Consider the following 26,368-nt stretch of genomic DNA (forward strand, 5'->3'; position numbering starts at 1 on the left):
ATTTAGAAAAGCCTTTACATTAGCTCAGTTTAATGTTTTACCATTTATGCTTTTAGAGGAAAGATACTGAAAAGTCCCATACCACAAATGTACATGCCCCTGCAGTGGAGGGGAAGTGGAAACTGTTGGGCATGTTTTATTATATTGTTCTTTTTATTGAGAAATTTGCTGTGTTTTTATTACACCTGTTTTACAAAAAAAAAAAAAATTGCCAGGCAGATCAAATGAATTTTATTTTTCTGTTCTTTCTGATAAGGACTTTCAGATTACAGATAAGGTGGTCAGGTTTTGTGCAGCTGCTGGTTCTTGTCACAAACTTTTAATCAAATAGTACTATTACACCTGGCTCATACTGTGGGGTCATGTTAGGGTTTTGTTTTGTTTTAGTTTCTGTATAATTATGCATGTTGTGTGTAAGTATTGTACATGTAAGGTGCTGATCAATGATGGTAATAAAATGTATTTATCTATGAATTTGCCATGAAACACTAGCATGTTGCTAAGACACTGCACGTAGGAACACACCCCATTCTCATTTCATATGGGATAGTAGCTGGGCCTGTCAGACATTTCTATTGCCCTAGATGAACTGGGAATATATCCCAGAACATTCACACAAATCCCATGTAGCCACATAATGCAGATGAAGTTTGGTCATCATGGCAATCTCTCTCATTTCAGGGGACCAGGTCATACCTCTCAATATTTTGCCTCAGGGCTGACAGTTGCAAATCAGTGCCTCTATATTTTTTTAAGTATGTTAATCTCAGTGGTTTATCAAAGGTTAACTGTGCAGACATCTGCTTATATTTTATAAAATAAATATTTGAAAGGAAATGTATTATTAATACCATTTGTACACATAACAATAACAGTATGTGAAAACCAGCTTGTCAGTAGTTTCCTTAGCTATTTTCAGCTGCACAAAGAAATATTTCTTGTATAACGACATTTTAATTTATCAATATGGTACTAATTACATTCTAATAACAAAGTGTTAATTATAAATGAGAGCTCACTTACTGGAATTAAGATGTAGGAAACAGGACCATCTTTGTTTCAATTTGCAATGTATCGATCAACACAGGGGGACAATTAATCTATCATGCTCTGCTTTATTTGGCTGATGTCAAAAGTGAGTATAGACTGCAGTTATTTTTTTCTCCAGTTTGGAAATCTCTGCCCTTGCTTGTGTTATGCCTATCGTGGTGTGTGTGTGTGTGTGTGTATATATATAAACAAAGTACTTATTTTATGTTTGTGAAATATGTTTATCTCTAATTTTTATGGAATGGGGAAAAAGACTGGAACAATGTTGCCAGATAGGTTATTATATCCAGTTTTTTCTTTAAGGTTTCACTCTAGATAAACTAGCATGCAACAATACATGTGTAGTCTGAGATGTTTGTTGGGGATGCACATTCCCATCAGTTTTTCAATGCAGATAGAAATGTGTGCTCACCTATGTAGTACAAATGAGAGCTGTATTAGGTGCCTCACATCAGAATGCATATTGCCCTGCTCATGCTCACAAGGAAACTGAACATTTGTTGTTGTTGTTGTTCAGTCGTTCAGTCGTGTCCGACTCTTCGTGACCCCGTGGACCATAGCACGCCAGGCCTTCCTGTCCTGCGCTCTCTCCCGGAGTGTGCTCAAGTTCATATTCATTGCATCTGTGATGCTATCTAGCCATCTCATCCTCTGCCGTCCCCTTCTCCTTTTGCCTTCAGTCTTTCCCAGCATCAGGGTCTTTTCCAGGGAGTTTTCTCTTCGCATTAGGTGGCCAAAATATTGGAGCTTCAGCTTCAGGATCTGTCCTTCCAATGAGCACTCAGGGTTGATTTCCTTTAGGATGGACTGATTTGACCTCCTTGCAGTCCAGGGGACTCGTAAGAGTCTTCTCCAGCACCACAGTTCGAAAGCATCAATTCTTCGGCGCTCAGCCTTCCTTATAGTCCAGCTCTCACAGCCATACATTACTACTGGGAAAACCATAGCTTTGATTAGACGGACCTTTGTCGGCAAGGTGATGTCTCTGCTTCTGACTATGCTGTCTAGGTTGGCCATAGCTTTCCTCCCAAGGAGCAAGCGTCTTTTAATTTCATGGCTACAGTCACCGTCTGCGGTGATCTTGGAGCCCAAGAAAGTAAAATCTGTCACTGCTTCCATTTCTTCCCCTTCTATATGCCAGGAAGTGAGGGGACCAGATGCCATGATCTTAGTTTTTTTAATGTTGAGTTTCAAACCAGCTTTTAAACTCTCCTCTTTCACCCTCGACAAGAGGCTCTTTAGATCCTCTTCGCTTTCTGCCATTAGGGTGGTATCGTCTGCATATCGGAGGTTGTTGATAATTCTCCCAGCAATCTTAATTCCGACCTCTGATTCATCCAACCCGGCATTTCTCATGATGTACTCTGCATATAAGTTAAATAAGCAGGGTGACAATATGCAGCCTTGTCGTACTCCTTTCCCAATTTTGAACCAATCGGTTGTTCCATGTCTGGTTCTTACTGTTGCTTCTTGACCCTCGTACAGGTTTCTCAGGAGACAGGTAAGGTGGTCTGGTACTCCCATCACTTTAAGAATTTGCCACAGTTTGTTGTGATCCACACAATCAAAGGCTTTAGCGTAGTCAATGAAGCAGAAATAGACGTTTTTCTGGAATTCTCTTGCTTTCTCCATGATGCAGCGAATGTTGGCAATTTGATCTTTAGTTCCTCTGCCTCTTCTAAACCCCGCTTGTACTTCCGGTAGTTCTCGGTTCGCATACTGCTGAAGCCTAGCTTGTAGGATTTTGAGCATCACCTTGCTGGCATGTGAAATGAGTGCAATTGTGCGGTAGTTTGAACACTCTTTGGCGTTGCCCTTCTTTGGAATTGGAATGTAAACTGACCTTTTCCAGTCTTGTGGCCACTGTGGAGTGTTCCAGATTTGTTGGCATATTGAATGCAGCACTTTAACAGCATCATCTTTTAGGATTTTAAATAGCTCGGCTGGAATACTGTCATCTCCGCTAGCTTTGTTGTTACTAATGCTTCCTAAGGCCCACTTGACTTCACTCTCTAGGATGTCCGGCTCAAGTTCAGTGACCGCACTATCATGGCTATCAGGGACATTCAGATCTTTCCTGTATAGTTCTTCTGTGTATTCTTGCCACCTCTTCTTAATCTCATCTGCTTCTGTTAGGTCCCTGCCTTCTTTGTCCTTTATCATGCCCGTCTTTGCACAAAACGTTCCCTTGAGATCTCCAATTTTCTTGAAGAGATCTCTAGTCTTTCCCATTCTGTTGTTTTCCTCGATTTCTTTGCATTGTTCATTTAAGAAGGCCTTCTTGTCTCTCCTTGCTATTCTCTGGAACTCCGCATTCAGTTGGGTATATCTTCCCCTTTCTCCCTTGCTTTTCGCTTCCCTTCTTTCGTGAGCTACTTGTAAAGCCTCATCAGACAGCCACTTGGCTTTCTTGCATTTCTTTTTCTTTGGGATGGATTTCGTTGCTGCCTCCTGAACAATGTTACGGACCTCCGTCCATAGTTCCTCAGGCACTCTGTCTATCAGGTCTAATCCCTGAAAACTATTCCTCACCTCCACTGTATATTCATCAGGGATATGATTTAGGTCATACCTGAACGGTTTAGTGGTTTTCCCGACGTTCTTCAATTTAAGCCGAAATTTTGCAAGAAGCAGCTCATGATCTGAGCCACAGTCAGCTCCAGGTCTTGTTTTGACTGACTGTATGGAGCTTCTCCATCTTTGGCTGCAAAGGACATAATCAATCTGATTTCGATATTGACCATCTGGTGACGTCCATGTGTAGAGTCGCCTCTTGTGCTGTTGGAAAAGAGTGTTTGCTATGATCAGCATGTTCTCTTGGCAAAACTCTATTAGCTTTTGTCCTGCTTCATTTTGTACACCAAGGCCATGCCTGCCTGTTATCCCGGTGATTTCTTGACTTCCTACTTTAGCATTCCAATCCCCTATGATGAAGAGGACATCTTTTTTTGGTGTTAGTTCTAGAAGGTGTTGTAGGTCTTCATAGAACCGATCAACCTCAGCTTCTTCGGCCTCAGTGGTTGGGGCATAGACTTGAATTACTGTGATGTTGAATGGTTTGCCTTGGATTCGTACTGAGATCATTCTATCATTTTTAAGATTGTACCCCAGTACTGCTTTTCCCACCCTTTTGTTGACTATGAGTGCTACTCCATTTCTTCTAAGGGATTCTTGCCCACAATAGTAGATATGATGGTCACCTGAATTAAATTCGCCCATGCCTGTCCATTTTAGTTCGCTGATTCCCAAGATGTCGATGTTCAATCTTGCCATCTCATGTTTGACCACCTCCAGCTTACCTTGATTCATTGATCTGACATTCCAGGTTTCTAAACAATATTGTTCTTTACAGCATCGGATTTTCTTTTCACCACCAGACACATCCACAGCTGAGTGTCCTTTCGGGTTTGGCCCAGCCGCTTCACTCTTTCTGGCGCTACTTGGAAATACCCTCTGCTCTTCCCCAGTAGCATATTGGACACCTTCCGACCTGAGGGGCTCATCTTCCGGCGTCATATCTTTTAGCCTTGTGATACGTTCCATGGGGTTTTCTTGGCAAGAATCCTGGAGTGGGTTGCCATTTCCTTCTCCAGTGGACCACATTTTGTCAGAACTCTCCGCCATGACCTGTCCATCTTGGGTGGCCCTGCACGGCATAGCTTATGGCTTCACTGAGTTACGCAAGCCCCTTCGCCACAACAAGGCAGTGATCCATGAAGGGGAAACTGAACATGCTCCCACATATGGTGTAGTGGTGAGAGTGACGGACTGGGAGCCGGGAGATCCGGGTTCTAGTCCCCACTTGGCCATGGAAGCTCACTGGGTGACTTTGGGCCAGTCACAGACTCTCAGCCCAACCTACCTCACAGGGTTGTTGTTGTGAGGATACAACGGTGAGGAGGAGGATAATGTAAGCCGCCTTGAGTTCCTTGCGAGAGGGAGAAAGGCGGGGTATAAATGCAATAAATAAATAAATAAATAATATATATATTGCTCTTGTTCAGCCACAGGGTGCCTGATTTTGTACTCAGGCTTTTGGTGTCTATACTATTTTCAGGCTTATTTTGCCACCTAAATAATAGTTACATTAACTGCACTATAAAGTTTATTAGTAAAATGATATGCTGTAATGACATTTGTTAAAAGCAATGAAGACCATGTGAACTAAAGTGAAGTGAACTAAAGTGAAGACTGTGTGGACTAAAAGCTGGACTATGTGTACCATTTTAGCCTTGCATTATGTTTCATGATGCAACAGAGAACATAGTGGAACTTCTCTCCAAATGTCATTTCATTTAGTTCTGAGCATGTCTTCTTTCCCCTTCGTGGATCACTGCCTTGTTGTGGTGAAGGGGCTTGCGTAACTCAGTGAAGCCATAAGCTACGCCGTGCAGGGCCACCCAAGATGGACAGGTAATGGCAGAGAGTTCTAACAAAATGTGGTCCACTGGAGAAGGAAATGGCAACCCACTCCAGTATTCTTGCCAAGAAAACCCCATGGAACGTATCACAAGGCTAAAAGATATGATGCCGGAAGATGAGCCCCTCAGGTCGGAAGGTGTCCAATATACTACTGGGGAAGAACAGAGGGAATTTCCAAGTAGAGCCAGAAAGACTGAAGCGGCTGGGCCAAAGCCGAAAGGACACTCAGCTGTGGATGTGTCTGGTGGTGAAAAGAAAATTCGATGCTGTAAAGAACAATATTGTTTAGGAACCTGGAATGTAAGATCAATGAATCAAGGTAAGCTGGAGGTGGTCAAACATGAGATGGCAAGATTGATCATCGACACATCTTGGGAATCAGCGAACTAAAATGGACAAACATGGGCAAATTTAATTCAGGTCACCATTATATCTACTACTGTGGGCAAAAATCCCTTAGAAGAAATGGAGTAGAACTCATAGTCAATAAAAGGGTAGAAAAAGCTGTACTGGGGTACAATTTCAAAAACAATAGAATGATCTCAGTACAAATCCAAGGCAAACCATTCAACATCACAGTAATTCAAGTCTATGCCCCAACCACTGAGGCCGAAGAAGCTGAGGTTGATCGGTTCTATGAAGACCTACAACACCTTCTAGAACTAACACCAAAAAAAGATGTCCTTTTCATCATAGGGGATTGGAATGCTAAAGTAGGAAGTCAAGAAATCACCGGGATAACAGGCAGGCATGGCCTTGGTGTACAAAATGAAGCAGGACAAAGGCTAATACAGTTTTGCCAAGAGAACACGCTGATCATAACAAACACTCTTTTCCAACAGCACAAGAGGCGACCCTACACATGGACATCACCAGATGGTCAATATTGAAATCAGATTGATTATGTCCTTTTCAGCCAAAGATGGAGAAGCTCTATACAGTCAGTAAAAACAAGACCTGGAGCTGACTGTGGCTCAGATCATGAGCTGCTTCTTGCAAAATTTCGGCTTAAATTGAAGAACGTCGGGAAAACCACTAAACCATGCAGGTATGACCTAAATCATATCCCTGATGAATATACAGTGGAGGTGAGGAACAGATTTAAGGGATTAGACCTGATAGACAGAGTGCCTGAGGAACTATGGACGGAGGTCTGTAACATTGTTCAGGAGGCAGCAACTCAATCCATCCCAAAGAAAAAGAAATGCAAGAAAGCCAAGTGGCTGTCTGATGAGGCTTTACAAGTAGCTGAGGAAAGAAGGGAAGCAAAAAGCAAGGGAGAAAGGGGGAGATATCTAACTGAATGCAGAGTTCCAGAGAATAGCAAGGAGAGACAAGAAGGCCTTCTTAAATGAACAATGCAAAGAAATCGAGGAAAACAACAGAATGGGAAGGACTAGAGATCTTTTCAAGAAAATCGGAGATATCAAGGGAACGTTTTGTGCAAAGACGGGCATGATAAAGGACAAAGAAGGCAGGGACCTAACAGAAGCAGATGAGATTAAGAAGAGGTGGCAAGAATACACAGAAGAACTATACAGGAAAGATCTGAATGTCCCTGATAGCCATGATAGTGCGGTCACTGAACTTGAGCCAGACATCCTAGAGAGTGAAGTCAAGTGGGCCTTAGGAAGCATTACTAACAACAAAGCTAGTGGAGATGACAGTATTCCAGCTGAGCTATTTAAAATCCTAAAAGATGATGCTGTTAAAGTGCTGCACTCAATATGCCAACAAATTTGGAACACTCCACAGTGGCCACAAGACTGGAAAAGGTCAGTTTACATTCTAATTCCAATGAAGGGCAATGGCAAAGAGTGTTCAAACTTCTGTACAATTTATTGCGCTCATTTCACATGCCAGCTAGATAGCATCACCGATGCAGTGACTATGAACTTGAGCACACTCCGGGAGAGAGCGCAGGACAGGAAGGCCTGGCGTGCTATGGTCCATGGGGTCACGAAGAGTCGGACCCTTCTTAACGACTGAACAACAACGTCTTCTTTACCCATTTTTCCAAACTAAATGTTGCATGCTGTTTTCAGTGATGAATGCATGTTCATCATAGATATTTCAGTTTATAAAAGAATACCAAAGAACAACAACAATTTGATCTCCATAGTTTTTAGTGTAGTTATTGAACAATGTTTGAAGTTGTAGGAAATAATACCAGTTTGCTAAGCCCTAGTATTTGCTAGAATTTTCTTTCTTTCCCCCTACTTTAAAAAGTATTATTATAAATATACAAAACATACAAATACCACAAAATTCACTCCAAAAATCACAATATGAATAAAATGAATAGATAATGCTCAAGTAATTCTAAATAACTATCAATTCTAAATAACTAGCCAGAATTCTAAGTCTTCCTCATTTTCCTAACTTTCATATTAAATGATATATAACAATGCAGTGTCCATATAAGAAATTTACACCAATAATGCAAAAGCTCTATATTAATTAATGTTCAAATTATATTTTTGTTTCATATAAAAGTAAATGGCATCAGGAGTTGTTCAAAACATTTTTTTTTTTCACACACACACAGGAGAACAAATTCTGTTCATTTAACCGTAGAAGCAATGTCCTATCTTTTATGAATCCATTCCTTTAAAGGAGTGCTGGCTATTCTCCATTTGTCAGCTATAACTAATTTTGCTGCTCTTAAAAGATTTCCTGCCAATTCCACAATTACTGTAATTATTCAACAATGTTTGAAGTTGTAGAAAATAAGTTTCTATAGCCCTAGTATTTACTAGAGCTTTTAATAAAACAACAGTGGGTGTTCTCTGAATGGTCCCTTTCAATTTTTCCAGGTAGACTTTAAAGAATTGCTCATCAGACATTTATTGGTTCCATTATGGCAGGCAAACAAAAACAATTTTATTCTGTCTTTGTGCGCATTTAGCGTGCATAATTTAACCATATGAATGTGGATTAATTTCTGTACTGTTCAGGAGTAATTTTTGATAAATAATCTATAACTTTTCTGCCTTTACGTATTTCAGAAGGTCATCTTGGCTCTGGACAAACTTAATAAATAGTGTGTTGGACTAGTATCAAGCAGTTTTTACCCGCTTGTTGTGTAATGGCATTTCTTTCTTATGAAATAAGTCCAGGATGGGTAAAGAATGGCCCAAAGCCTGGATATGGCTGGTAAGCAAATTTATCTGAATCTTGGTGGCCCTACCAAATTTTAATCAAATTGTGTTTTGTTGTTGCTGTTGGACTTTAGTTCTTCGCTGTTGCCGACAAGATAGGGAGATGACTGGGGAAGATGTCCTGATTTGAGGGGGAGGGAGGAATCATTCATACTTGCCAGTGGAGGTGGTATAAGCTAAAGGGAGAAGATTTGGTTTTGTTAAGGGTGGAAGGACACTCCTTTTCCTGTTTTGGTTGGTGGATGGCTGGAACCTGACAAAACTATACGGAATGAACCAAGTGGATTGAGTCCCTATTTTTGGCTTTTACAAGAAAGGTAAATATCTTAACCAAATGATATATGGAACTTGGTCTGCCAAAGGACACCCCCCTCAACACAGATATTTGGGATAAAACGTTGTTTTGGCGGGGGAGAAATTCCTCATTTTTTATTCTACCACTGTTGGGCTGCATCTACTGCAAAAGAAACCTGCTTTAATGTAAATGATTTTCCTGGCCATGAAGTTGAATAATTGCTCGGAAATTGCTTGACTGATGAGTTGCTTTCAGGAGAGAGAGGCTGTCTGGGATTAATAATGTACTGTTTGAAAGACCTTATAAAATATTTACAATTTGCCTTAGAGTCCTAGAAATTTTTTTAAAAAACAAATACAGATTCTTTTCTGTTCTTTTTTTAAAGGCAGGGGAACACACATTGTATATTAAACACTTCTAAAAATAAATCTTTTAGGATAGCTGTTCCAGTCTTTTGGATAAAAACAATATATATCTTATTTTATATTTGCTTAAAATATTTTTTCCTCTATGAAAATGAAGCACAGTTTTCAAACCAATTCTAATGTGTATCCCTTTTATACATTTTTTTTTTTAAAAACATGGCATATATTTCAATGCATTAATGTCATAAGTATTATTTATTTTTAAAAATTAAAATTAATTTTTAAATTTTTTTAAAGACACCTTTCACCAAAAGTGGATATATAAAATTCCAATAATCAATACAACATTAAAACAAGAATAAAATTTAAACATCATAACAGTACAATTGTTTTATGGTGTTTATTTTGCTATAGTGGTACTCTTACATTATATATTAGCCATATTTAGTTATTACTTTATGTCAGAATTTTAAAACTGTGTGTCTCTGTATTTTAGGTCCCCATAACAGATGAAGATAATATGGAAGATGGTTGTTCTCAGAAACTGGCCTCTGCCAAATACTTTCGACTCTTGTTATTAATACTGATTCCATGCATCTGTGCTCTTATACTTTTGTTGGTGATCCTTATTTCATTTGTAGGTGAGTAGTACTATGGAATGTAAGTAAGGACAAAAAAGAGAAACAAACTGGATTTTACCAATAATTTAACTTGATAATGCAAGATAGCACTATAAGAAAACATTTCTGAGATATTCATCTCTGTATTGATAGGCAAGGATAATATTGCATCAAGGGGCTCTATCTGGAACTATATTCTCTCTGATCCATTGGTCATATCAACTCCTATGCATGCAGTAAAGTCCGATTTGCACATTCTGGAGAATCATGTATTAAAGTCTACTGGAATGGTACCATACTGGAATGCTGGTAGTGGGTCGCATGTCAAAAATTTCCTGCCTCTGCAAACCTAGCATGTCAGGGAGAAGGATTATAGCCATTGATATCTACTAGAGGTGAGCATTGGATTTGGATGAATTCTGAGCTGATTTGAGCAGATTTTAGATTGTCCAAAGCAAAGCAAGATTCCTCCAAACCACCCTGAAGTGAATCTGGGTCTCCTTGAAAGTGTCAGGAGCTATTTGGAGCTTTGGAGTGACACAAAAACACAAACAGTGGGTGCTTCCAGATGAGGCTTTTATCCTGCAGTTGGCCTGCCTTAAGCACAGAATTTTACAGGGTTCTACATACTGTCAGCTTCCATTGGGAACCCTCCCATATTTTCCCACTGCTTCTTCCATCTTTTTTCCTATCAGAAAAAATCCATTAAGGAGGGAAAGATGGAATAGGTAAACAATGTCTTTTGATTAGTAGCACTAGGAGCGCTCTGTCTGGAAGCACTCAGTTTATCTGCATTTAAAAAAAAAAATACATTTTCCTTCAAACTCTGCATATGAGGACAATACCTGGTGTTTGTGTGTGTGTGTGGGGGGGGGGGAGCGAAAGGAATGGATGTAATTTTGTGACTGACAGCTTTAGCTTCTGATCAGGGAATAACTTTATCAAGGCTCTCCTTTTTACTTCCAGTCAAAGCGATTTTAGGAGGAATGTAGGACAAAAATAACAGAGGCTGCTCCTGTGTTTTTACTGTATTCTGTGTCTGTGGCAGTAGCGGCAGTGGCAGTGCTCAGGGCTACCAAGAATGGTTTGGGAGCCAGTGCTGGTTGGTAGATGCCTGTGGCTACTGCTGCCTGTTCACTGGATGACTATTTTATTTTTATTTTTTTTTTTCATTTCTATACCGCCCAATAGCCGAAGCTCTCTGGGCGGTTCACAAAAATTAAAACCAAACAACACACAATAAAACAATTTAAAATATATAGAACATTAAAACCACAATATAACAATACAACCACAATAAAACCTAGCAGCAGTACAGGAGTTTAAAATACAGATTTAAAACAGCAAAGATAAAAATTTAGAAAGCTAAAGTGCCTGGGAAAATAAAAAGGTCTTTACCTGGCACCGAAAGGAGTACAATGTAGGCGCCAGGCGAACCTCACTAGGGAGCTCATTCCAGAGCCGGGGTGCCACAACAGAAAAAGCCCTCCTCCTAGTAGCCACCAGCCTCACTTCCTTTGACAGGGGCTCACGGAGAAGGGCCGCTGATGATGATCCGGGCAGGCACATATGGGAGGAGGCGATCCTTCAGGTAACCTGGCCCCAAGCCGTTAAGGGCTTTGAATGTTAACACCAGCACTTTGAATCGGGCCCGGAAATGGACCGGCAGCCAGTGCAGCTGGAAAAGTACTGGCATAATATGAGCTCGTAATATATGCTACTGACAGTCACTCCCCAAGCAGGGGAGGAGCTCCCTCTTCCAACACATTGTCTCTTTGGCTAACCGTTGAGGGAAGGCAGCGCAACACCTTCTTGCTCAAGGTGGTGCCTGCCTGCAACTTGCAATAGGGGGCCTCACACAAGTTGAGGCAGTCAGGGAGTATAGCTGTGTGTGTGTGTGCCCCATCTACATGGGGCTTTTACTCCAGTTCTACCCCACCCTGAATTGATAGTGTCTGATGACTCACGCTGCTCTCCGTAGCTAGCCCAGCATTTCTTGCCCTAAATCCGGGTTTTTTTCAAACTCATTTTCTGTCAGATTTTCCTGTCACAGTGGCTTCTGTGCTGTTTGGGAGTCTGTGTGACTTCATCGGGCTTCAGTGAGGGCTGGTGGAAGTGGCGCTGATTGGCAGACAGGACAGTAGTGTGGGGCGGAGGTGTGGGGAGAACAGAGTGGTAAACATGTCTGCCCAAAAGCAACTCATTGCCTTTAGTTCCACTTTGCCAGACCTGCTGTTTTAAAACTGTGCTGCTACGAAGGAGCACAGCTGAGAAAGCCTGGCTCAGTCGCTGCCTCTCACTTTAAATAGTCATAGGTAGGGATGTCAGAGAATTCTGTGACGGATCTCGGTGAGGCTGAATGCCAGTGCATTCGGCCCCCCGAAATCCGTTGCAGAACAAAGCTCCTGCCCCCCCGAAAGGCGCGCGGGATGAAGTCCCCGCCGCCCCCACCCCACGAAAGGCGCGTGAAATGGAGCACTTACCTGCTCCCTTCCGCGCTGCTTTGTGAATGGCGGCCATCCTGCGGCCGCCATTCGCTTCCTCCTCTTCATAGCCATGATAGGCTACGTAAATACTTACGTAGCCTATCACGGCTTATGCAGGGACGCCATTTGCGTCCCTGCGGAGGCCATGATAGGCTATGTAAGTATTTACGTAGCCTTTCACGGCGGGGGGGGGGAGAACCCAGCGTACGCAAATGGTGGCGGCTACTGCCATTTGCATACGCTGGGGTTTTTCTCCCTGCCGTGATAGGCTACGTAAATATTTACGTAGCCTATTACGGCTCAATACAGGGACACAAATGGCGGTGGCTATGACAGCCACCATTTGCGTCCCTGCAGGTCTGCCCAGCAGCTGGATGTCTGGCTGCGGGTGGCAGGAGCCGGCTGGCGGCTCCGCGGCTTGGCCGCGGAGCAGAGCCGGCCAGGCAGGATTTCGGGGGGGGGGACGGAGCGCCTCCCCCCCACCGCGGATTGCCCGGCGTGGAGCCAGGTAGGTGTTTTGTACATCCCTAATCACAGGGCTTGGGAGTGGAGAGGGGCGGGGGAGCCAGCCCTGCTGTTTTGAAACTGTGCAGCTACGAAGGAACACAGCTGAGAAATGGTGGATGCCTGCTCAGCTAAGAAAGGGTGATTGCCAGGGCAGTTAATATACATCAAAGACAACGTGCCAGTCGTTCTCCCTCCTCCCTGGCTCCGCGCTCTCTGCTTTCAGCGCTCTTGCACTCCTGCTCTCCTGCTCATTCTGCTCAGTCTCCAGGCGGGAGCAGCCTGCTTGCCTGCCTGCCACAAAAGTATGTGTGTGAATCTGGGGTACGTGAGGTTTGTCATAAATGTCTGCTCATAAGCAAGTGCTCCACTGCACTTTGTTGAACACACGAGGGAGGGGGAGCAAGCCTCCACTCACTGGCTGCCCCGCATCTGCGCATTTGCTGATGTTCATTTCTATTTGTGGTGGGACCCCACCCCAACTATTGCAGCTTCAGTTCCTATATTCACTGCAAAAGCGGAGGAATGCAGCACTGCCTGTACTGTGGAAAGAGCTAATTCGATTCTATGAAAATGTGGATTTTGCCCAAATCGCTTCACAAAAAGTTTCCATTTAGATTGACCCTGTATGTGGTGGGTGGGGGAGAGAACTGGTCTTGCCACCTCTGCTGCCTCTGTTCCCATTGCTTAATGCAAAGCCTAGTGATGACCTAGGTTTCCCAGTCTAAAAGAAAAATAAGAAGGTTGCCCCCTCTCTGACTGAAAGAATATAGAGTGAGGAGGTGCTCTGAGGGATTTACCAGCAAGGGTGTTATGATTGCACAAGCAGTAGTCTTAACACTTTGTATGTTGTGATTGTGTATATAACGGTCATACAATAAAAGACACAGCAAATTGCCCACAAAAGGAAGGGAACCCCCTTTTTAAGCACCCCAGACTTCAAAGGTTCCCTTGCACTATAGAGTGTGCACAAGTTCTACAGCAGTGCCTGCAGGTGTCAAATTGAGGAACTCACCAAGCTATTTTCCCCCTCTGTAAATGAATGGAGCAATTTTCCCCATTCATTTGTATAAGAAAGGAAAAGGTGCTCTGTCAAAAAATGGCTGGAGTGGGGTCAAACATCCCCCCCCCCACACACACAAGGACCTTTGAGACAACATGGTCCTTGGCATGGTTGGGCTTTTATCCCCCTCCAGCCATTTTTTGGTAGGGGAGTTTCCTTCCCTATTAAAGTAAATGGAGGAATTGCTCAATTCACTTGAGTTGGAGGAAAAATCAAATCCCTTTTTAGTTTTCCCACCAAATCACCTTTAAAGGAACCTAGCACAAATTCCCCTGAACCTATCTTTCTGAAATTTTGTAGGTTTCTTCCTTAGATGTATGTCATTCATACCAATTTCCCCTCCAAACACAGGCAGTGGTGGTGAGGGAATGAATCCTTTCTTCAAAACTCCAAGGCTGCTCTTGCACAAAACCTTCTGTACCTATCTGTCTAAAAGTTGACAGGCTTCATCCCTTCAGAAGGAGCAATTCTTCCTGAAAATTTCATCTAGTTCTGCCAAGAAATAAAATAGGTATTAGCAGTTCCCTTAAAAAAATTCAAACGTTAGTTCCACCTATTTGTCTGAAATGAGGCATGTTTCATCCACTCAGAATGAGATACTATACTGGCATATTCATGTGTGTTCTAATATCTATCCTTTCATGGCCTGGTTTCTATGATCTGTGACACACACACATATATGGGCACTGGAAGTGAGTTAAGAAGTAAGGATTTGGCTGGTGAAAGGACATATTAATTCTGGCCAACTGAACTATAAAAAATGGTAAGAGATAATATTAACTGATTTGAAAACCCCCACACAGAAATGAAAGAAGCTTCTGTTGACATGCCATTGAAATTAATGAGAAAATTACCATTGGTTTTAACAGATTTGGCTTATATTCAAACTTTAGCGTGCATGTAAAAATAAATAAATGCATGTTTAGCTAATGTTACTACCACTGCCAAAGGTCAGGACAACTTTCTATTTACTCTATTTTGACTTCAGGGGATGATCTGCAACAGGAGCCTGTCGTAGCCTCTTCTCTGTATATTTGGTTTAGGAGAGAACTACTGGTAGCAAGTCAACACTGAGAGGAATTACTGTACTGATTGATAACTGAGTATTGGGATCTATCTTTAACCAGACAACAGGCTGAAGGGGATTAAGATCACGCAAGCATCCAAGTAGAAACAGGATATGCAAAGTATATTTCTTGGTATTTAACATTACAGCTGAAGCCTACATATCTTTTGCTCTATTTCATTATGAAGTGAAAATGTAAATGAGTGAAAGGTGTCATAATGGTTCACCTCTTCAGGGAGAAATGGCACGTGAACTGTTCAGCTTACATTGTTATAACTAGGAAAGAATGTCAGATTTGGATATCACTAAATTATAATGAACTGGAAATATCCCCATTAAAATAAGGTAACAATGTTGTAAAATTGGTATATTTATATACAAGTCATTATGGGCCAGTACCAACAGAACACCCGAGGAGCTGGTGTGACTCAAGTGGCTGATGCGGTTTTTGGAAAATAATCAGCAGTTTGGGATACGAAATAGTTGCTTTTCATTCAATAGTTGCTTTTAATTCTCAGACCAATATCTTCTCAAAGTCAGTCATATTCACCTGGTGGGTTGGGAACTATAAGCAAATTATATTGAAGCTGGTTTGCATTAGTGGTACCACTGGCATTTCCTTTTTTTATTTATGGCACTTTAAAGAAAAATATGGGGCAAAGGGAGATGGGGATAAAGAAAGAGAAAGAAAAAACACAGACAGCACAGCCCCGCTGTCTCTGTTTGGAGGACAGGGCATAGAGGTTGTAGAAATGAAGGAAAATAGCAAGTAACTGAGGCAGTGAGGAGGGAATAGACTGGGCCAGCTGACTCCTCCCTGGTCATCTCCATTCACTCCCCTCATTTTCTGTTCAGCGATTGTGGCAGATGCTGAGGGTTGCCCCTGCATGTTACTTTAACTGAATGGGAAGTGATGGGAGGGAGTGGGGAGGCATGCCAAGTAAACCAGCCCAGCCTGTTTCTTCCTTCTCACTTCCATCCAGCTCCCCCAGCTTCTGGACCTCCACACCTCAGGAGGCAGTAGGTTCTCCAGACATGTACTTAGATCTATTCCTGCCAAGCATATTATGTACAAGCATGTTATTCACCAGCGCTGACTCACCCATGAAGCAGGGTGAAGTGCCCGCATCAGGCAGCGGAGCTGGAGGAGCGGTGGGAGGAGCGGCAAACTGCGCCGCCACCACTGCCAGGAGGGCCTGCTGCCACCACCTCTAGCAGGTGCTCTGGAGAGCCTTGCCAGCCACTCTCCCCCATTGCATTTGCTGCAGTGAAAGAGCAGCCAACAGGCTCTCTGGAGCAGCAGCAGCCACCCATTTCTCCTTCCGTCATCATACATGGCCAGAAGAAGCGGCCACAGTGCTCTCGGAAGCCCTGTGCAAACTCCCGCAAAAGCCCTGTGGCTGCTTCTTCTGGCTGTGCAGCTCTCCATAGTTTCAGTGCAGCGGCAGCAAAGGTAAGGGAGGCATGGAAAGGGGGCAGGGGGCGAGGAGGCGCAGCGGTGTGATGTGGCAGCATTGCATCTTCTTTTTCACCTCAGGTGGCAAGAGTGCTTAGTGGATGATGATTTTGTCTTTATTATCTAACAGAAGACCTTTTCAGACAACATACCTGCATTCATGGAATACATAAAGCGGGGAGGGGGATTGTGTTTGCTGGCCTTTCCTGCTGACTCCTGTGTGTTTGTTGAAAGTCTAAACAGAGCCTGTTCGTGTACAGCTGTACACATGTAGGCTCTGTACAAATCATTAGGGGCCCTATCATTCGCAGAGTTCACTGTGTAGACAGACCTTACACGGGTATGCTCTGTCCACACCTTTGTCTGAACATGTGGAGACTGGGGGACAGTTGGTGTGATCCCACTCCCTCCCCTTGCATTCATTAAATGTGTGGACAGGGCTAGAGAAGCAGGAACTATGTTCCTAGTTGTGGAGAATGTGTTTAGAAGTACATGGGGCAAATGCCTGCTTTTATATCAGCATATATGAATCAAGGACAAGGAAGAGTGCTGCATATTGGGCCAGAAAGATATGGCATCTCAGAACAGGCCCCTCCTTCATGCCTCAGTTCCAAGATGAGTCTGTTGCTTGATTCCAATAATATTTTTGGCAAACATATTTTCTTTTTAATTTCTGACTATGAAAATGCCTTGCTCAGATAATGGTCGTTCTAAGCATGTAGGTTCCTTTTAGCTTTACTCAACTTTGCTTACAGAATTGCCAGTGCTTCTTAGAAGGCTAAAATATTCCATATCTTTAGCAAAATATTGCTTCAAAAGAGAGAAGAATGCTGCACATCTGTCATTATATTAGCTGAAAGAGCATTGTTATGAAAGGCATGGGTGTGTGGTATGTATCTCATTTTATACAAACATACGAAGTTCCAGCCAGTATGGTCTATGCTTCTAATATATATCCTACTTCAATTAAACTAGTAAATAAAGATTGCCACCTTTTCAACCATGTCAGTGGTTATCTTCTTTTAACAGCTATGTGACAGGCAAAAATTTTACAGACATAACTTGCCACATCATTGCATCTATGTGCTAAGAAAGCTGAACTCAATAACTTCTCCCTGTGAAGCAGTTCTTCTGGGAAATGTATATATAAAAACATTATTGTTAACTTCATTATCTGTTCTCTTGTTATATGTCACTTTTGGTTTATAAATGACTTTCCATACACCTGAAAGCATTTATATATATAAATTTACTATAATTATATGTACCTTAGGGTGCAATCTTATGGCCGCCAGACAGGAGTTAGATGGCCATAGGATTGTTTGGTTTTGGGAAACTGACCTCGAAGCCCATGCTCCAAGGTTGGCTCCCAAAAAACCGCCTCCCTGCCCCCTCCCCCACCGCCTCGTAGGTGGTGTGGATTGTCCCTGGGCTCTGCACTCAGAAAAGCAGTGTGGAGTGGGGCAAAAGGGGTAGTTCCCAGGAGCAGGGAGTGTGGAAGTGCTGGTATGATGCTTCCTATGCATTGTCCAGCCTCCCCCCCCCACAACTCCGAAGTCCCACAGCTATACGCCGGAAATAGGCTGTCTAGCCGCAAATGCAGGGCGGCTGGAGCGTGGAGGAGAAGATCCCCTCTGCGCTCCGCCCACCTTGCATTGGATAGACAGTCACCTCCGAGTTTGGAGGTGGCCACCTATCCTGATAGGATTGCTCCCTTAAAGGTATGTATTTACACACGGACATTTATATTATGTATGCTGTCTTGTTGGCTCATATAAATAAAGGTGGAGAGAATTCAGTAGGAAAATGCATAATAAGAACAATTAAGTGATAGCTGATGCTTTAGAAATAAAATGCACAGTGTTAGTAACTAAAGATGATTACCCTGGGATCAATGAGTCTGCTGTGGTGAGTTTGCAGTTATGCAATCCTAAGTAAAAGTCAAATGTCTTTACAAATAAATCATAAGCTATATTTCTACTAGCAGCTGGCAAGAGTAAAATGTTCATAACTAGGTCTGTCTTTTTTATTATAATGTATCAAATATCCATACAATAGGTGTAGAAGGTATTTTGATTTGTGAAGTATATTGTATTTACAAAGACAAAGTATACGTGGGTAAAAACAGAGCTGATACAGAGGAATCCCAGAGAACTCTTGTTTTCTCTTACACCCTATACCAGGGAATATTGCAGGGAATGGAAAATCCTCATCCAGTCCTCCCTCCATGTACCATGTAAGTTACTAATGATCTAGAACAGCCTTCCCCAACCTGGAAATTATGGGAGTTGCAGTTCAACACATCTGGGGGACATGAGACTGGGGAAGGGAGCTCTAGAGTACAACTAACTTTCATTTCATTTAACAGATGGCCTGCTCCATAAGGATATGGGAGGTGTGTATGGAACCATTCCTTGCAATGCTTCCTCATGCTGTCTGTATGTTTACACCAGGGGTGGGGAACCTCAGGCCTGGGGGCCATATCTGGCTCTCTGGTGTTCCCCACATGGCCATGCCCCCTTCCCCTGACCTCAACCCCTTTCCCCCAATTACTGATGGTTTGGTGGTTTCTCAGCTTTTGTGCAGTATTTTCTCCATTCTAGAAGGCTGAAATGCCTCTCATAAGCCTTAGTTACTAGCAGTAAGGGCTTAAGCTACAATATGGTGGTATTTTTTGTATTCTTTTTGCATTTCTCGCCCTACCTCTTTGACTTCATCCCCACCCACCACTGGAATGTGGCCCCCAAGAGATTCTTTGAAAATTGAATTTGGCCCTTGGGCTGAAATTCACAACTCCTGGTGTTTGCTCACATTGGCAAGTGATGGTAGAGAAACAGGGCTCAATGCCCTGTAGAACTCCTCTGCACTCAAACAGAGCATCCACACTCAACTGTATTGAGACATATATTATTTTCCAACCTATAAATATATGCCATCATAAAATGTGGGTTGTATTTTTGAAAAAAGGAATCCAGATTACCAAAACAGGACCCAGATAGCTCATGAATTTGTTTATAGGTTTGAACTTCAAATTGCATAACGCTGTACATAGCAAACAATGTCTACATTGTATTTAAATGTTATTATGGAGAAAATATCATATGTATAGAGCTGTAAAGTGGCTTTTTAAATATACAGCTGACAATGTGAAGACTAGTAAATTATCCAGTGGAAGGAAAACTATTTCTAGCCACATAACAGTGATGCCTTGAATGAAAAACAAACATATTTTCTCTTTTCCTATATTCCATAGTTTCCAAGTGCTTGTCTCTTACAATAGGAGTGTGTGGAAACTTTGTTCTTGTTAATGAATTTTGACATGCGGTCTGATTTTGTTTATTATTTTTCTTCCATGCAGGTGTGTTGGGAAAAAAATGCTTCTATTCAAATGGAAGTGACTTATTTGGCACTGATGGTGACACTGAGATACTTGACATTCCTTTTTCAAATATGACTGAAAGTGGTTCAAATGTGGTTCCTTCAATGGGCAACAAAATGCAGCCACCTTCTTGGACCACAAACCCATTATTTCATGTTGACCAAATACATAAAAACTTTAGTATACGTAAGGGAGCAACACAGGTTGTCTCTCAAACTCCACTACTGAAAACTAGTCCTACAGATGAAAGGATTTTGACCAAAGCCCCTGGAGATAGCTCCTGGTCATCAGTCCAAACAGAAGACACCCCATGGTCCACAGACACACCTATGAAGATTACAGACAAGACATCATCTTTCTCTATGCTAAAACCTACAAATCCATCAGCTGTGCAAAGAATGGATTTGAAAAAAAGTAAGTTCATATTAATACAAATCCTTAATTAATGATGACACAAGCAAGATAAAAATATACAGTTAGTGGTCTTATGACTGGTATACTTCACAAACCTATGGATACAAAGCAATATAAGTAAGTCAAGGTAGTTCTTGACATATATTTCCTCAGTTGGATTATTCTGTGACAAGAACCTCCTTTTAATGTTGAACCATTCATAGTTAGATAGCTAACTGGTTGTTGTGAACATGATACATGTTTATAGAACTGAAGGTGAGTTATTGCAGATCCCAACTGGTGTGGCAGCAGACTAAGCTCTTTATTTTAGGAAAATCAAAAGCAAACATATGCCATCACTTAGCAAGGAACAGTAAGCATGTTATGATGTTAAAGTACATTAAGCATGTCATGTTGAAGTAATCGACCCATTCACTTCTTAAAATTGTCTGTTTGTTCAACTGCCTTGCTTCATTTGGAGCCTGTTGATCATGTTATAATTAATAGCTCTATATCAACTAAATTAGTCTTTCTTGAATCTTATTTAAATCAGTGGAAATAGCTAGGTAACAAGACCCATTTATTTAAATGGATTTAATGTTAGATGGATTGAAGGATTTTTATCTTTGTGCTGCCTTCTCCAACCTGGTGCCCTTTAGAGGTTTTGGACTACAACTAGGGATGTTGCGGATATCTGGGGTGAGGGGTGGGGGTGGAGTCCGACGGACATCCACCTGCTCGGCCCCCTGGACTGGAGTCTGTGGACCCTGCCAGCTGCCCAACTATGTTCAGCATGGGGCCATTATGCCTAAATAGACCATTTACGCCTGTAATGTTGTGTAAATGGGCTTATTTACAGCCACCATTTGTGTAAAAAACCCTTTACATAAAAGAACGAGCTGCCATTTTCAGAAAATGGTAGGCCAGCTACGGAGTGGGCAGCTGCTCGCTGGCACCCCCAGCCCACCCAGCGGCTTGCACTCCCTGCCAAACAGGGTTGGGTGGCTGGTGGGGGTTGATCAAGCGGCACGTGAGGTGGATCCGGATAAGTTCGTCCATCCCTAACTACAACTTCTAGCATTTCTGGTTATTGGCCAGGCTGGTTGGGGCTGATGGAAGTTTTTTTTTAAATTAGTTTTTTAATTGTGAATTTCAACAAAACAAACAAAAAGCATAACAAAACCAAAAACACACACAACATATTCTAACAACATATTCTAAAACCCTCAGTTTCGAATTATTACAATATTCTAGAAAGAGAAAAAAGGAAAAAAAATAGGTTACACATAAACTTCAGTAAAAGCAGACCAAATATCCACATATAAGCCCATTTGCAAGTTACGCCTATACACAACTCTTTCAAATGTTGCTAGCATCATTAAGTCTTCAATCCATTGCATTATAGGCGGTGACCTTTTATCCTTCCAGTATCATAGCATCACTCTTTTAGCAACCAAAAAGGCGTGAAAGATCCATTTATGCTGACCACGTGTTACATTCCAAGAAGCAGGTAAGTAATTTAGAAGAACATTTACATCAGTAAATATTAAAGAGCTTTCTAATACAAAATGTATCTGTATAATAACTTCCTCCCAAAAGGGGGCTACTATTGGGCATTTCCAAAACATATGAATAAGAGAAACACTACTGCATTACACCTCCAACAGTTAGCTGAATTTGACAAACCTTTATTAAAAAGGCATTATGGCGTCCAATAGACCAAACAAAAGTTTTTGCTGGATAAGGCATAACTGAAGATCTGTTGAGATGTCCGATACAGATGCCAAAATGGCAGTCCACTGATTAAACAAAATAGGATATTCAAATTCCCTGTTCCATTCCTGCGGTAAACCACTGGTATCATATTCATTCATTCATACAATCATAGAATCATAGAATAGTAGGGTTGGAAGGGGCCTACAAGACCATCGAGTCCAACCCCTGCTCAATGCAGGAATCCAAGTCAGAGCATCCCTGACAGATGGCTGTCCAGCCCCATCTTGAATGCCTCCCGTGTGGGAGAGCCCACTACCTCCCTAGGAAATTGGTTCCATTGTCGTATTGCTCTAACAGTCAGGAAGCTTTTCCTGATGTTCAGCCGGAATCTGGCTTCCTGTAACTTGAGCCCACTATTCCGTGTCCTGCACTCTGGGATGATCGAGAAGAGATCCTGGCCTTCCTCTCTGTGACAACCTTTCAAGGACTTGAAGAGTGCTATCATATCTCCCCTCAGTCTTCTCTTCTCAAGGCTAAACATGCCCAGTTCTTTCAGTCTCTCCTCATAGGGCTTTGTTTCCAGTCCCCTGATCATCTTTGTTGCCCTCCTCTGAACCCTCTCCAGCTTGTCTGCATCCTTCTTAAAGTGCGGTGCCCAAAACTGCACACAGTACTCCAGATGAGGCCTAACCAGTGCTGAGTAGAGGGGAACTAGTACTTCCCAGGATTTGGAAGCTATGCTTCTATTAATGCAGCCCCAAATAGCATTTGCCTTTTTTGCAGCCATATCACATTGTTGGCTCATATTCAGCTTGTGATCTACGACAATTCCAAGATCCTTCTTGCTTGTAGTGTTGTTGAGCCACGTATCCCCCATCTTGTAACTGTGCATTTGGTTTCTTTTTCCTAGGTGCAGAACTTGGCATTTATCCCTATTAAATGTAATTCTGTTGTTTTCTGCCCAGCACTCCAGTCTATCAAGATCACTTTGAATTTTGTTTCTGTCTTCCAAGGTATTAGCTATCCCACCCAATTTTGTGTCACCTGCAAATGTGATCAGCATTCCCTGCACTTCCTCCTCCAAGTCATTAATAAAAATGTTGCAGAGCACTGGGCCCAGGACTGAGCCCTGTGGTACCCCACTCATTACTTCTCCCCAGTTGGAGAAGATCCCATTGATAAGCACTCTTTGAGTCCAATTCTGTAGCCAACTGTGGATCCACCGGATCGTTGTTTCATCTAGCCCACTTTGAGCTTGTTTGCTCATTGGGATATCATGGGGCACTTTGTCGAAAGCTTTGCTGAAGTCGAGGTATATGATGTCCACAGCATTCCCATACTTCACAAAAGAGGTTACCTGATTGAAAAATGAGATCAGTTTCGTCTGGCAGGATTTGTATCCATGTTGGCTTTGAGTAATCACTGCATTGTTTTCAAGGTGCTTACAGATGGATTGCTTTATAATCTGCTCCAGAATTTCCCCAGGGATTGAGGTCAGACTGACTGGTCTGTATTTCCCAGGTTTCCCTTTTTGAAGATAGGAACAACATTAGCCCTCATCCAGTCATCTGGCACTTCATTCGTCCTCCATGATTGCTCAAAGATAATAGACAGTGGTTCTGAGAGTTCTTCTGCCAGTTCCTTTATTACTCTAGGATGCAGTTCATCTGGCCCTGGAGATTTGAATTCATTCAAAGTAATTAGATGTTCCTTGACCATATGCCTATCGATCTCAAGCTGCAATCCTGCCCCTTCAGCCTGTACTTCGCTTTTGCCAGGGGGGTTATAGACCCTCTTTTGGGAGAAGACTGAGCCAAAGTAGGAATTGAGCACTTCTGCCTTTTCTTTGTTATCTGTTATCATTTTGCCATCCTTATTTAATAGCTGAGCCACCGTTTCTTTCCTCTGTCTTTTACTATGCACATAGCTGAAGAAAGCTTTTTTGTTGCTTTTAGCATCCCTCGCTAACCTCAGCTCGTTCTCAGCTTTAGCCTTCCTGACACCATCCCTGCAATTCTGTGCTACCTGCCTGTACTCTTCCTTTGTTGCTTGGTCTTCTTTCCACTTCCTATATGTGTACTTTTTTGTTTCCAGGTCATGTCTTAGCTTTTGTGAAGCCACGTTGGCTTCTTCTGTTGTCTTCCACCTTTTTTTCTTGTTGGAATTGTTTGTAATTATGCCTTGAGAATTTCCTTTTTTAAAAACTCCCACCCATCTTGGACTCCTTTTCTCGTTAGAGTCGCTTGCCATGGGACCTGATCATTGTTCTGAGTTTATCAAAATCAGCTTTCCTAAAATCCAGGGTACGGGTTTGGCTACACTTGGCTTTTGCTTCCATTGAAAATAAATATTTATAAACATGAATCGTAGGGTGATATATCTGATCAGCTTCAATTAATATTTCCAGTAGCGAAGAAGACTCCGAGGCAGTAAAAGCAGCAGGACTGAATCTAGATACCAACAAATGTTTCAATTACAAGTACTGCCATTCTGCTGCAGCAGGCAAATCAAATTGATCTCGCAAAGTTGAAAATAACAAGAACTCATCATCACCCCCCACAAATTGATACACGGTAAAGAACATTTTATCTGTCGAGATCCTCCATAAAAAACATTTTCTTTCCAATTCTTAAATCCAATTCTGGATTTTCCAATCCAATTCTTAAATCTGGATTAAGTCAATTTAGCATGGGAAAATGGGTCAAACTGTAATTGACGTGACATTATATGCCACACCAACTGCCAAAATTGTGGGAGGAGCTCTGCCTACCTTAATATTCTGAGAACCTAATGCCGTCCATTTAAAGAGAAGCTCCAGACAAGAAGATTCCAACACTGACCAAGGTGGAAAATCTAATCTAAGTGGAAAAGACCAACATTTAGTACAAGGCCTGATGGTACATAGCTAGATCTGGAAAACCAAACCTGCCTTCATTAATTGAAAGTTGCATCCTTTTCAGAAATATTAGTGGTGGAAAGGAACCTCAAAAGAATTTACAAAACAAAGCATTACACTTTTGGAAATATTAGCCAGGTGTAAGTATAGGGATCCCACGTATAACGTAAATAAATCAAGGTACGGTATTCATCTTAAATGTATTCACCTTAACCCATAAACTCAACTTTAAAGATGCCCATCTATCTATATCTCATGAAATATCATTAATCAACTTGTTTAAATTTAACCTAATCATTTGAGATATATCTCTAGGGATAATTATTCCCAAATACATAATAAACTCTGGGCACCTTCAAAATTGCCAGTTGGGTACACTAGAGTATATCATATGCCCAACTGGCGTTATTTCTGACTTTGACCAATTAATTGAATAGCTGGACAATTCACCAAAAGTCTTAATCAGTTTCATCAAAGCTGGAACCCACGACTGGAGTTTCAAGATAAACAACAAAAGATCATCAGCAAAAAGACTAATTTTAAATTCTAATCCAAAATGGACGAATTCATGAATACCACTGTTTTGTTTAATAGCACATGCCAGGGGTTCCAAGCATAAGTTGAATATCAATGGGGAGAGTGGACAATTTTGTCTGGTGCCCCGCCTGAGTAAAAAAAAAAAAAGCCAAAAATAAACTGTTAGTTGTTACAAGAGTTGTTAGCTCTTGGAGCTGAATATAAGAGTTTAACTCATTTCAAAAATTCTATAGGAAAACCAAAATTAGTCAATGTAATAAAAATAATTTTCCAATGAATTTTGTCAAAGGCCTTTTCTGCATCCAAGGAAATGATGGCTGCCTGGTCAGTTCTTTCAGAGTTTAAAGCAACTAGATCAACAACTAAACTAAGATTATCAGCCCCCCCGTCTATTTTTAATAAATCCCGCCTGGTCTGGTCTATTTCTGATTATTGGCCAGGCTGGTTGGGGCTGATGGGAGTTGAAATACAAAGCATCTAGAGGGCACCAGGTTAGGAAAGGCTTTCCTCAAATTCAAAAGCATTACTTTAATATGAATATGAATCTAGGGTACCCCTTCTTATTTGTGGACATACCTATAAACAAATAAAACACATACACGGTCAGCTTAGATGTCAAATGAGATTTCCAGAAACGCCCTCAAAACTAGAACTGAAATATTAAACTGAAACTTTACTTTCTCATTTTGCAATCTTCATTATTTAGTGCACCTGGATAGGGTATTCCTTAATTTATTACAGTTCCTTACCCTGTTGCTTACTATCCACATGCAGAGCAAATCAATAGGGAAAAAATAAGGAAAGAGTAACTGATCAAAAGCAGCTGGTAGATAAAACCTGAGTTCTTCTGCAACCAGACCTAGAAACACTGCACTTAAAGAGATACCACTCTTCGTATAGCAGAGATGAGGTCTTGCACTGGCTGTTCTGTGCTAGTGGCTGCTTCTATGTGTAATCAG

At 41.8% G+C, this 26,368-nt stretch overlaps 1 protein-coding gene across 1 annotated transcript in view; it reads left to right on the forward strand.

The window, feature by feature from the left end:
* CORIN (corin, serine peptidase) overlaps nucleotides 1-26,368 on the forward strand; it is a 199,950-nt gene that overhangs the window by 15,788 nt on the left and 157,794 nt on the right. Inside the window, exons 3-5 of the mRNA XM_084860315.1 lie at nucleotides 8,481-8,628; nucleotides 9,790-9,934; nucleotides 19,847-20,281. Of these exons, the coding sequence (XP_084716441.1) occupies nucleotides 8,593-8,628; nucleotides 9,790-9,934; nucleotides 19,847-20,281 (616 nt within the window). The 5' untranslated portion in view covers nucleotides 8,481-8,592. The remainder of the gene's footprint in view (nucleotides 1-8,480; nucleotides 8,629-9,789; nucleotides 9,935-19,846; nucleotides 20,282-26,368) is intronic.

The sequence above is a fragment of the Heloderma suspectum genome, chromosome 5 (genome assembly GCF_057233095.1).
Source record: "Heloderma suspectum isolate Gila_16-S chromosome 5, 16-S_ref, whole genome shotgun sequence".
Classification (NCBI taxonomy): Eukaryota; Metazoa; Chordata; class Lepidosauria; order Squamata; family Helodermatidae; genus Heloderma; species Heloderma suspectum.